This window comes from Toxotes jaculatrix, chromosome 3, assembly GCF_017976425.1.
Source record: "Toxotes jaculatrix isolate fToxJac2 chromosome 3, fToxJac2.pri, whole genome shotgun sequence".
NCBI lineage: Eukaryota > Metazoa > Chordata > Actinopteri > Toxotidae > Toxotes > Toxotes jaculatrix.
Genome location: NC_054396.1, coordinates 29447450 through 29460171, shown reverse-complemented (window position 1 = coordinate 29460171; position 12722 = coordinate 29447450). Strand labels below are relative to the sequence as shown.

Genomic DNA, 12722 nt, shown 5'->3' with positions numbered 1-12722 from the left:
AAGTTAACCTGCTGCACAGAGTTCAGAGTTCAAGAAACAAACCACCACAAACGTCTGAGGGGGAGAAATGATCGACCGTGAACAGAAGAGTCCTGATTTCTGCAGTTTTGCATTTTGTTCAACATCTGTAGTTTCCTTGTGGATTTTTTCACCTCAGAACATCAGCGAAGTTTGGCAAAAAGAGAAGCTCCACAAAATAAATCAAAACAGTTTCTCTAAAACCTGCAGGATTTAGAGAAAATTACTTCTACAATAATTTGCAAACATATGCATACACATAACACGTTTTCTTTGTATCTAAAATGATCAGAGTGAGACAGAATGATGAAATGATGATGAGACAGAAGATTTTCTTGATCCATGAAGGAGACGGATCTCTTGAAAATAAATGAAGGATTTTTTAAAAACTAAAAATTAAAGTAAATTACAATGATAGTGAAACTATAGCAGCAGCAGAATAACACTGATCTCATCCAGATGATTTGTGCAACTCTTACAGTGTTGAAACCACACTGTGGTTAAAGGCTCCGCACACATTCCTCATGTGCTCATAAAGCTCGACTGTTTGACTGATCCCACTGCCTGTTCACATTATTACAGTTAAAGACAAACTCTGTGTATGTGACCTCGAGCAAACTGTCAGTAAACCGAGAATAAATAGATGTTGGAGGTGTTTTACCGCCGTACGCTCGGGTACCAGGGTGCCGGCTGGGTCTGGGGCCTCAGGGCTGAACCTCTGCCCGAGCTATGCACCTGTTCTCTGGGCACCGACATAAAACACACTCCCCAAAACTCAGACAACTAACAAATAAACGGCAAAAAATTAGAATCTGATCCAAAATGACTGATACCATCCAGTTTAAAATCAGTTCGCATGAACACGTTTGGGACATGGCAGGTGGTGTTGATGGAGGGGGACTGAAAGGCCCGGGACTGAAGAGAGAAGAGCGAGGTCAGGTGGATCAGTTTTAACAACAACAGAGAAAAAAACATAAAAATGATGAGACTGCAGAGAAAAGATGGAAATACATACAGAGAGAGAGAGAGAGAGGGAGAGAGAGAGAGAGCTATTGTGGAATTAAAAATAAGATTTAAGAAGCAGTGAGAGAAATTACCTCAACTTAATGTTAAAGTAATAGGATGACAGGAGGGATCAGTGGGGAGGGACGGATGGAGGGAGGAGAGTCATTAAATCATCAGGATTAGAGGGTTGGCAGAGAGATGCTGTAAAGCTGTCACCTCCTCTGGCAGACAGAGAAATATCATTATATCACAGAGGAGAGAGAGGGGAGTTACAGAGGAGAGGAAGAAAAAGCGGGAGAGATGAGGAGCAGAGACAGAGGTGAAAAGATTCAATAAGGAGGATTAAAGAAGGGAAGTATAGAGCAGTGAAGAGGAGGAAGATAGACGAAGATGAGGAAATACCAAAACATGAAGCTGTAAATGAATGAGATTAAAGAAGAGAAGGTGGATTCAGTTAAAGTGAGATCTTCCAGCTTCCTCTCAGGTGGCCAGCCACATTTTCACCTCGTCCTCCTGTAAACATAATAAAACGACTTAATTCCTGAGCCAGGAGCAAGAACTGCTTGGTTTTATTCTCTGGAGTAATCCAGGCAGCTGGAGCTCAGAGAAAGCATCTGAAGTATTCAGAGGCTCTGATTTTACAAGGCAGGTCAAAAGTGTATTGAGTGATATTGTAATAGGAGCAGCTGGTGCTTCCCATCATGCAGCGTTCTCCGATGATACTAACTGTGCTGATATCAGTATCAGGGATCTTCAACACAAAATTCTCAGTCAGACTCTCACATAAATATCATTAAAGCTCGTAACCATTTCACCAGGAAGAGATGAATATTTGCTTTTATCTTCAGGCGACATCGACATCAGCAGACAAACAAAAAACAAACTGTTTCTTTTCCTTTGAAAAATGAAATGTTACGAACCAGCTTTTTCCACATTTAGGAAGTTGGTTTTAGACTTTTTATTCAGTCTTTATCTAAACAAACCTTTCCCTCCGCTAACATCGGAAGCTCCACACAAAGAGTTGACATTTCAGAGCAGAAACAGCCTATTTCAGGAGCTCTGTGTTAGAGGATGTAGGTTAGAGGGTCAGTGTGATACAGAATCTCTTTCTTTTATCTGAGTCTTTCACCTCTCTCCGTCTCTGCAGTAGAAACGACAGACGAACATGGGAATAAAAATGCCGTCGTTCAGTTTCTGACTGCGTTTAAACGTGTAAAGAGTCGAGGCTCGGCTGAAAACCTGGATGTGACACAGCTTGTTTTGTTTACTCATTGTTTAGCAGCAGCTCTCATGGAGCAACAGGAAGAGAAAATAAAGACGGGTCGAGCTGATAACCACGGGAACCGTTTCCCTCAACAATATCATCCACCTCTAACCCCCTGTGTGTGTGTGTGTGTCAAACTTTATCGACAGTGCTCAGAAAGCTGTAACTACAGAGACGAGTTCAGAGCTCTTCACTTTGTTGTGGATTTCATTTTAAATGGATGGAGCTTGGTCCATCAGTCTTTGCTGCAGCTCCAAACCTTGTGTCCGGTGAAGCCCAGGCACTGCTCATCACCCGACTGATACCGTGAGGCATGGCAGGGGCAGCATCGTGCTGTGAGGGGGGGGTGAAAGCAGCCAAATATCTCAGCTGATGGCATCACTGTGTGTCCGTCCTCTGTGACGGACGTTTGACCTGAATCTGAACCATAAAGACGACTGAAAAACACGTAAACAAACTCTGTTTTTAGTCTCCAGCAGTCAACGTGTTCATCCGGTCGCCTTCACCACATTGTGTCAGTGTGTGTGAGAGAGTGTGTATGTACAGTATAAGTGTGCTCTGTATGCGTGAGTGTGTCAGGTTTGAGTGTGTGTGTTTATGTGAGTGTTTTCTGTGTGTGTGTGTAAATCAAACCGACAGACAGAGGAAACAGACGATGAGCTTCCTTCAGGGATTTATTTAAAAACTTCTGTTAACACCCAGGTTTCCTTTGGTCAACGCACAAAAACAAACTCAAACTAACACACATGGACACACACACACACACGTCTGCATGCTCACAGATTAACACAAACATATTTCACTGGTTATCTCTTTTCCTTCATAATCGTTTTCTCTCTGATACACACACACTCGAACATCAGATGAGCAGAGAGGAAGAGACAGTTTGTTCCTCGTCTGTCTCTGTGTTGACAGGTCTGAGGAGGTCGTTTCCTTGAGTCAAGCATCAGCTGAACAAACGTGACGTTGTCAGAGTGATGTTTCACTCCAGAGCAGCTTCTACAGTTACATTTCAAATCTGAAATTATGATTATTATAATCTGATTATTGGTGACGTATTTACACAGACGTTGCTCATTTTACTGCAAAAAGAAAAAACATTTTTCTCTGTCGCCTGGATTTTGTCATTTAACCCTGAAGTGACAGGTTTACTGTTGTTTTCATAGAACCACAAACTGTTTATCTAAAGTTATTTACTCTTCACTGCACACAGCTCGTTTTCAGTTTAGTGCTTCTTCATTTACCGTTACACATTTACTCCCTCCTCCGTTTCTTTGTCTTCCTTCTTTTGTTAACATATCATGTTTTACGCACAGCACAAAGACCTTCTCTGTTGTATTATCAGCTCTGAGAGAACATGTCACAAAGAGCATGAGCTTTGTTTGTTGCCCTGTGTTTGACAGTTTTTTCCACAGTTTCAGAAAATAAAACTGTCTTACAGAGAATTTCATCACCAGAACATAGCACGGGAACGGCTTTATTTTGAAAAGCTTTTATCCCAAGGCTATTTGGTGGATAAAAAAGCTGGATACTAAAGGCTGTGATTAAGTTATGAGTCATCCACAGTTTGTTTTTAAGTGTTTAGTAGCATTAAAACTTTGGAACAATGACTAATTAAAGTCCTCGTCTTCCACAGTGAATAGAAAACATTCACAGATTCACTGTGGGGTCAGAAAGGCTCGTTGGAGCTTCAGTTATGTAAAATCTGAAACAGTGAATATAAATGTGTGGAAATCTGCTGCCGCTGCTGAATTCAGATTTCTTCCACATGTATGTTAAAGAGTGGAGCAGCAGCCCAGTGACGCCGGTCTGACTGTCTTTCCTCTCTCAGCATTCGGCTCTCCAACCTGTTGAGCTCTTTAAAACCCTCTGACATGATGCTAGCCAGCCAGCCGCCGTCGTGGATTATGATAAATTATGATAAATTATATGATAACATGGTCAGTTTCTCCTGGAACTTTGTTTGTTATCTTTACCCTACGTTTTTCATCCCACCTGAAATAATTTCACGGTTAGGAGGGAAATAGTTTTGCATCTCAGAGACTTTTCAGCACATCATTCAGTGGATAACTGCATATAGAAAAACAGACAACAGCAAAAAGAGACATGAGAAAGGACAGCACAGTGATGCAAAACACGCAACGCAAAAACAACACAACTTGTTCAGTCTTTCTCCAACGAGGAGCGTGGTGTCTTTTACGTTGTTCCATTCGTCCATGTTTGTCCTGTGTCTTCCTACTAAGGACTGTAAAGGATCAGAATTCAAGCTAACAAGCTGCTAACTGTCTGTCCTCTGTCAGCAGGTTCACTCCAGTCGCATTTCTCAGTCTAAAGTCTTGAAGTTATTCAGCCACAGGTTTCCCCTGTGAACCACATTCCCACATTAATGCAGCCACGTGCATATAGTTCCTGTCAGCTAGAGATTTATTCAGGTGTCCACCAGCTTTCTACCCACTAAACATTAGACGTCTGATGGACGTGCAGATCATGTCTATATTGCGTCCGTCGGTCCAAGACCAATTCTGGACGTTCACACGACTTGCAAACTAGGTCCGATATTTGGACGTCTAACCACGCCCCCACCTGGACGTCAATATGGAGTTCAACAATTTAACGTCGGAACAGGTAACTTTTTGGACGTCTAAGACAGGTGCAGGAAACTGACATTATTGATGTAATTTTTATTAATTTATGACAACTATCAACATCGTTATTATCAACGTGATTAATGAATATGAATACAGATTATTTGTGATTAAACATTATTTGTTATTAATTATTTATTTATTGCATGGTATTTTTGTTATTGTACATTTTCTTTATTTATTTATGTTTTTATTCATTTATTTGGAAATTCAACCAGTCAACGCCACTCTGATTGGCTGAAGCAGCACGTCGTCATAACCCTACCAGTCAACGCCACTCTGATTGGCTGAAGCAGCACGTCGTCATAACCCTACCAGTGAACGCCACTCTGATTGGCCGAGGCAACACGTCAAGCTTTTGGCGCAAATTGGCGAGTTTCATCAACCCTCTCTCCGTCTCTGACTCACCTGTGGACGCAAGTGGGCGCTGGGCTCTTTTCAGCGTACACAAAAAAACTACCGTTTTCCTCTAACTTGAAGGTAAGTTGGTCATGTTTGTTCATTTTATGTTCATTTATGTAGTTATAGTGTTAGCTGTTCTAGCTTTGTTGTTTTAAACGACCTAAATCTGCTGTGGCTACGATTGGCATTGCATATCATCCCATCAGCTAATGTTAGCTAAACATTGGTCATAGTTAAAATGGAATTGAAATTACTTTTGAAAACGACCGTTAGCTGAAGCTCTAACGGGAACGGGAAGCATTGTTCGGTCGCTAAGTCACTGCTCTCTAACCAGAGCTAGGCTGGTAGCTAACCTAAGCTAAATTCGCTAAGCTAGCGAAAAGAACAAGCTACGAACTTTATATTTAGCGGCTCCGTCATGGCGGGGATTGCTTTTTACATGCTAGCGAACCCCGCGGTGTGTTCCATTCTTTTCAGTTGGCAGGCAGTGATGTAGATGTATTAATCCAGGATTGGTAGTGGAACATATTTTTGCTTACAGATATGGGGACTTGGTGTATGTGTGCTGTCTTTAAAGGTTAAAAATAATATTTAAAGTTCATAAGTTAAAAGTGTTAAAAAGTATAAAAATGGGAAAGATGTATTTTCCTTTGGTTCATGGAAATTCTATCAGAGTGAGTGTTCTGTACTTTTCTTAGTTTTTGGAAACGGTGACAGAGTGAGCGCTCTTTCTGTTAATGTTCCAATTCCCATCTTTGCCGCTCCGCTCCTTCAGTCAGTGAGTTCGGTCAGTAACACAGAGATGGGCTCGTAAAGCTGGTTAATGTGGCTGCACACGCTTCAGCCTGGGAACATTAACAGTCTATAAGTGTTGTGTGTGTGTGTGTGTAGTTTTCAAACTGCTGTGTTTATTGTGTTGTGTTGTTAGCATATTGTGTTAGCAGCTACGATACGAACAAGCTAACTTGCGCATTATTTAGTGGAGTTTGTTTGCTAGCTTACATTTTGCGTTATGTGCTGTTGTTTAAGGTATTTGTGTATTTATGTGTTCACCGTATTTGTGCATGAGGGCGCGGGTGGTGAGAGCAGTACAGTATGACCGCAGACTGCCTTTGCATATTTCTAATAATTTGTTTTTTTCTACTCGTGCAGATGGAGTCATGAAATTTGATGATACAGCCACAGAGGACTTCGTACGGATGCATCAGATGCTTCAGATGCACCGCAGAGAAATGGAGGATACACAGCAGTCACTCACTGACTGATTATCCATTGTGGAGAATGTTGTCACAGCTTTTGTACTTTGTCTTCTTTTCTGTATTCAGTATAATTGGTTCTGGTTGGATTTTACCTCAAAACACATTCAGTTTTATTGTTTTATATTTCTATTGTGTATTTGTTGTGGTACAGACCCAAGCAAGGTGGGCTGTGTGATTTATTTTATTATTTTTATGTTTGTTTATTTTTATTTTTCTATTACTGGTAATTGTTGACTATCATGTTCATTTAGTTTCGGCAGACAATCAAAAGTAAAGCATGTTGGCTTCAACTGATGCACAACATTGAAGCAGTGTCCACATGCAGGCCGTTAAATTCATGTTCCTTGTTTTTACTGCTAGTTGGCAGGAAATAAAACAAGTCAAAAGCTTTATTAGTGACATGTTTGTGCCAGTGGTTAACAAAAATAAAAATGGAAATAAATGAGTGGGGATTGAATTGTGATTTATTGTAAACTTCTGTATATAAGTTTGGCGTCCGGCGTCACAGTCTGCACCTTCAGGGGGTCAAAATTGGACAAATGATGTCAAAAAGAGGTCGCTTGGACATGTCTTTTAGAAATGTGCAGTGATTCAATTAGATGAGATACTGGGATTGTTTGGCCGTAACTCTTACTCATTGGTCCCAGTTGGAATTTAAATTTAATTATCTGCGATTATCAGATTCATCATCTCGTTTTGGAAAAGACGTGATGTTTTATTCAGGTCCTGATTGTCACCAAACCCTCTTTTTGTTTAGCACGTATGATGCAGATTCATGCTCTGTCTCATAACAGTTATGTCCAAACGGCTTCAGGTTTCTCTGCAGACAGGAAATGCTCGTGTTGTCTTTTTAAATCAGCCTGTCACATTATTTCTGGCCTGACCGGAGCTCTGGTCTCTCTCTGTTCATCCACAGTTCATGTATGGCATTCTGGGTGAAGAGCAAAGTAAGAATTTCATTGTACAGGGAAACCTGTTTCCTTACTGTGCAAATGACAATAAACCCTTTGAATCTTGAATCTTGAATGTGCTCATACTGAGGAATGGTTCATGCGAGTTAGTGAAACACTCGCACACAGTGTTTTCTCAGATTAAGATGCTCGTGAGCTTCTTTGGTTTGGAGTCTTTCAATATGAACTTAAACATCTTCATCCTGCACTGTCGACTTACTTCAGGGTCACCAGCAGGTCAGAATGTCTAAACCCAGTGACAGTAATGTTAGCACTGAGCTCAAAGAACAGCTGAGTATTAGGGTAATGATGGAGGTCAGTCTCCCAGCAGCTCTCTAACGTCTCTCTTCATCTCTCTCCTCTGTCTCGTTCTTCTTCCAGTCAGCTGCAGCCCACAGTGTGATGTGACCGGTTGGTTCATCCTGCTTCCCTCATTCTTTCCTCACCTGTGAAGATCAGTCAGAGATGACCGACATTTCTGCAGCAGGAGGCTTCAGGACCGGAGGAGTGGCGTCCCTTCAGATGCTGATGCTGTGTCTCGTCCCACTGCTGTGGCCGCGGCCTGCAGACTCCGGCGCCGCTCCAGATGCCAAAGCCTGGAGCCAAACCGAGCCACGGTTGCAGCTCTCCCACACAGGTAGGCGACACATCGAACTGTGAACCAGAACGCCTGTCTGGTTTAAGTCCCCCGTTCCACGTCGATGTTTGAGGTGGTGTGTGTGCAGAGTTTGACATGTTTTCACGGTCAGGTCACAACTAATCAAACCAATCATGGTCCGATAACTGACGCACATGATGTGTCCATCAGTTAAACTTCTGAAAGCAGCATCATTTTTGCTGCATTTGAAGCGAAGCATGATATTCTGGTTTCATGTTACAGCAGAAGAATCATTCTGGTGGTTTTATGTGAATTATCTGTTGGGAGATCACAGGAGTAACAGTCCTGATCGGTGGTATCGGTGTTGACTCTGCTCGGTTGAATTCTCAGAGTTTGTCTGGACCGAAAAGCTTTTTTCTTTCTGGGTTGAAACTTCACCACGAAACAGCAACAGATGACAGATTGAGTTACATTTTTCTGTGTACAGTTAATGTATTTTTATTGCCTATAACTTCACCCATTAAATCATTCTATGCCTCATTGACATGTTCTGCGCCCCATTTAAACAGCGACATTAATCATGAATGTCATTCGTCACAGCTTTCCACTGAGCTTTTGGGTAAACACATAATTCAGAATGAATGGGGGAGTTTTTAAGATCAGTTTTGGTCTTTGAATTTTGGAGCTTTGTTCTCAGCCTGGAGAGTTTCTGCTTTTATTTGTGGCTGATTTTGTTTCAGGAGATTAAAGAACAAAGCAACACAAACAAATTAGTTAAAATTCTTATTCAACCTCATTTCCTGCTTTAATGGTTCGGCGTCTATCAGTTAACATCACAACCTGAAACGAACCCAGCCCGGTCGAAGCTGGATTGAGTTCCTGAACAAAGTGAAGTGTTTGGTTATTTCCCTGCTGCTGTGATGTGATGTCTGATTTTAGGAAAGTCTGTGTCCAGTTAACGTTTTTCAGTGGTAAAGTCATTTTCTCAGGGGGACGTATTAGTGTCAGAGCAGGACAGAACGTGAGGACACCATCATAAAGATCAGTGGAAGACTGATGTGACGGTGATCTGGACGATGTTGTAACTGTAGAAGTGTCTGTCGTCTTGGTTTGTCTCAGCAGCAGGAAGGAATAAAGTCAAAGTATTTTTAAAACAATGAAAAATTATAATATTTTTATAATATATATATTTTAATAATATTGCATACGTTATATTAATATGTGGGCCACTGATTCCAAACAGAATTTTGGAATTCTGTTTTTTCCTTCATAAAAACTTTATTTTCTCATTTAAGACAAAAAAACCCACAACAGATGAAGTCATGTGCTCACTTCCAGTCGCAGTAACACACTTTTTTCCCCTGAATGCCCTCCACCCCCCCCCCCCCCCCCACCTCCCCCTGCGACCAGCACCACCAGTAAAGCCAACAACAGTTTCCTATCCAGCAGCGGTTAGTTCAGGGAGGCTGATTTCATTGTGTATTTGTTAGTGAGATGTTTGCCGAGTGAGCGGCCCACTGACTGAATGAATGAATGAATGAAGACATGGACGGATGAACAGGATTAGTGAAGCAGTTTTTGTGTCACAGTAAAAAGGGAGAGTTTCAGAATGATTCCTGAAGGTGTGACTGAATAATGTTTGTCAGAAACAGTTAAAAACACTGTTTGGATTGTGTAACTGTGTGTGTGTCTGTGTGTGTGTGTGTCTGTGTGTGTGTGTCTGTGTCTGGTCCTGCTGACAGTAGCAGCACAGTAGTTTTAAAATGCTGTAGTGAACCAGTTAATGAAGTAAGACGTGGTTCTCTCGCTGCGTTTGTAGCTGCAGGATCAACATTAGAGAGACTGTTAACATTTTATAAGGCAGATACTCAGACAGGAGCTTCAGGGGCAATGAACACACACACACACACACACACACACACACACACACACACACACACACACACACACACACACACAGAGGACAGCGTGCGTCACTGCCGACCCAGTGTGTGACCTGAGCAGGAATCCAGGGAGACCAGCCCTCATCCTGCAGGGAGACACACTCTGTTAGCCTTTAACCTGACCATGTGTGTGTGTGTGTGTAGGAGTGTGTGTAGGAGTGTGTAGGCGTCATCGGCCAAATAGACAAAAACAGGGAGTACGACAAAAGATGGAGAAATATTTTTAAAGCAATACCTGTAGCTTGTGTGTGTGTGTGTGTGTGTGTGTGTGTGTGTGTGTGTGTGTGTGTGTGTGTGTGTGTGTGTGTGTGTGTGTGTGTGTGTGGTTTTCACAACTCTCCAGTCTGCTTTCTATTATCTTCTGGCTTCTGGAAAACACACACTGCCAAACATCCACACACTTTCCCTGCCTGTCAAGCTCACACACAGAAATCATGAATATTAACACATGCAGGTCACTGTGTGTGTGTGTGTGTGTGTGTGTGTGTGTGTGTGTGTGTGTGTGTGTGTGTGTGTGTGTGCTTTTCACACCATTCTTTCTTCCAGTCATCGATATAAAACATCAGAATCAGAGTAAAACTTCAGAATCTTTGAGCTGTTTCCAGATCAGTGAAGACAAACGTCCTGACAGATGGACTTTATCCAAATGTCTCCTTTTGTCTCCTTCAGCTGTGTCTCATCACCTGCACCTCCACATGCAGGTCTGGTTTTTGGCGTTGGTCTTGAAATGAGGTGGTGTCAGGCGCGTTGCTACCTGGAGGCAGTGGGAAGCCACTGATCGATTAACCAATAAAAATGTCATCTGAAGTCAGTGGTGCAGCATTTCACTGTTCATCTAATGACAGTGAAATGCATCTAATGGGTGTGTACACAATGTGCATTCACTGTGTTTGTTACACACACACAGACACACAACTGCACACAAACATGCAAAAGATTCTTTCTACACAGACAATCTGCTAACGAGCAAACACACCTGCACACTCACACACTCACACACACACACTCTGCATGTTATTACATGTTACACACAGAACACACCCACGATGAATTAAGACCCTTTGAATCCTGCATCTGGAGCTGCAGTGTTTTCTTCTGCTGGATTCTTGGTTTAGTGGACACGTCCTGGACTCACCCCGGTCTCTGCTGGTGCACTGATCGGTGGAGTAACGTGAAACCACAGGCCGGACTGTGGGTAGTTCTACTGGTCAGAAGCTCCACAGGTTAAGGTTAGTTAGGTTAGTTAAGTTTTAACTAGACTTAAAGACTGAAACTGAGCTGAGCTGTGGAGTGTGTGTGCAGTGTGTGTGATGTTTGTGGTGTGTGTGATGTGTTTGGTATGTGTACAGTGTGTGTGTGGTGTGTTCGGTGTGTGTGCAGTGTGTGTACAGTGTGTGTGTGGTGTGTTCGGTGTGTGTGTGGTGTGTGTGCAGTGTGTGTGATGTGTGTGGTGTGTTCCGTGTGTTCCGTGTGTGTGGTGTGTGCAGTGTGTGGCGTGTGTGCAGTGTGTGATGTGGTGTGTGCAGTGTGTGGTGTGGTGTGTGCAGTGTGTGGTGTGTGTCTGTGTGTGTGCAGTGTGTGGTGTGTGTACAGTGTGTGTGTGGTGTGTGCAGTGTGTGGTGTGGTGTGTGCAGTGTGTGGTGTGTGTCTGTGTGTGTGCAGTGTGTGGTGTGTGTACAGTGTGTGTACAGTGTGTGTGTGGTGTGTTTGGTGTGTGTGTGCAGTGTGTGTACAGTGTGTGGTGTGTTCGGTGTGTGTGTGTGGTGTGTTCGGTGTGTGTGCAGTGTGTGGTGTGTGGTGTGTTCGGTGTGTGTGCAGTGTGTGGTGTGTGTGTGGTGTGTGTGCAGTGTGTGTGGTGTGATGTGTGTGGTGTGTGTGTGCAGTAGGTGTGTGTGGTGTGTGTGTGCAGTGTGTGTGGTGTGATGTGTGTGTGCAGTGTGTGTGGTGTGTGTGTGGTGTGTGCAGTGTGTGGTGTGTGTACAGTGTGTGTGTCTGTGTGTGTGCAGGCCTGTTTGCATCACTGAGTCGTAATCAGACCAATTCAGATGCACATCACACATCAGCTAAACACCTTTTCACCTTTCAGATATTTTCCAGTAGTTGTGAAATCTTGTCAAAGCTTGTGTCAGAGCTCCACCCGCCTGGCGCTCGAGGCCAGTTAAAACCAACGCCAGGCGTATATGAATGAGTGTGTCAGCGTGTGTTTGTGTGTGTGTGTAGCTGTGTGTGTGTGTTGGTTTAGAGTAGATCTAACGTCTTTGACGAGCGCTCTCCCTCCCTCCGCTCGTTTCTGACAGCTTTGACGAACATGTGGAATAAATCCAACGCAAACACGCTGAGCTCATGTGGAGCGGTGGGACGGCAAATTTGTAAAACACACACACGTAAAAGCACACAAAGGGAAGGCTGTGACAGTATAGATCCAAGTGTGTGTTATCTCTGTCTCTCTCACACACACACAGACACACACACACTCACACACACACATCCAGCCATTATTTTCATAGCTGGTCACTCAGACAGATATGAAAACATGAACTAGTATGTTCATGTACACACAGACGTCCAGTTATCATTTTGACAGCTGCCTACACACACACACACACACACACACACACACACAGGTGTCCTCATACAC

The 12722-nt window shown here is 42.9% G+C and overlaps 1 protein-coding gene across 1 annotated transcript in view; it reads left to right on the top strand.

The window, feature by feature from the left end:
• Nucleotides 1–12722, top strand: part of si:dkey-49n23.1 (semaphorin-3D) — a 59767-nt gene that overhangs the window by 17661 nt on the left and 29384 nt on the right. The window contains exon 2 of the mRNA XM_041033143.1: nt 7925–8180. Coding sequence (XP_040889077.1) covers nt 8009–8180 — 172 coding nt within the window. The 5' untranslated portion in view covers nt 7925–8008. The remainder of the gene's footprint in view (nt 1–7924; nt 8181–12722) is intronic.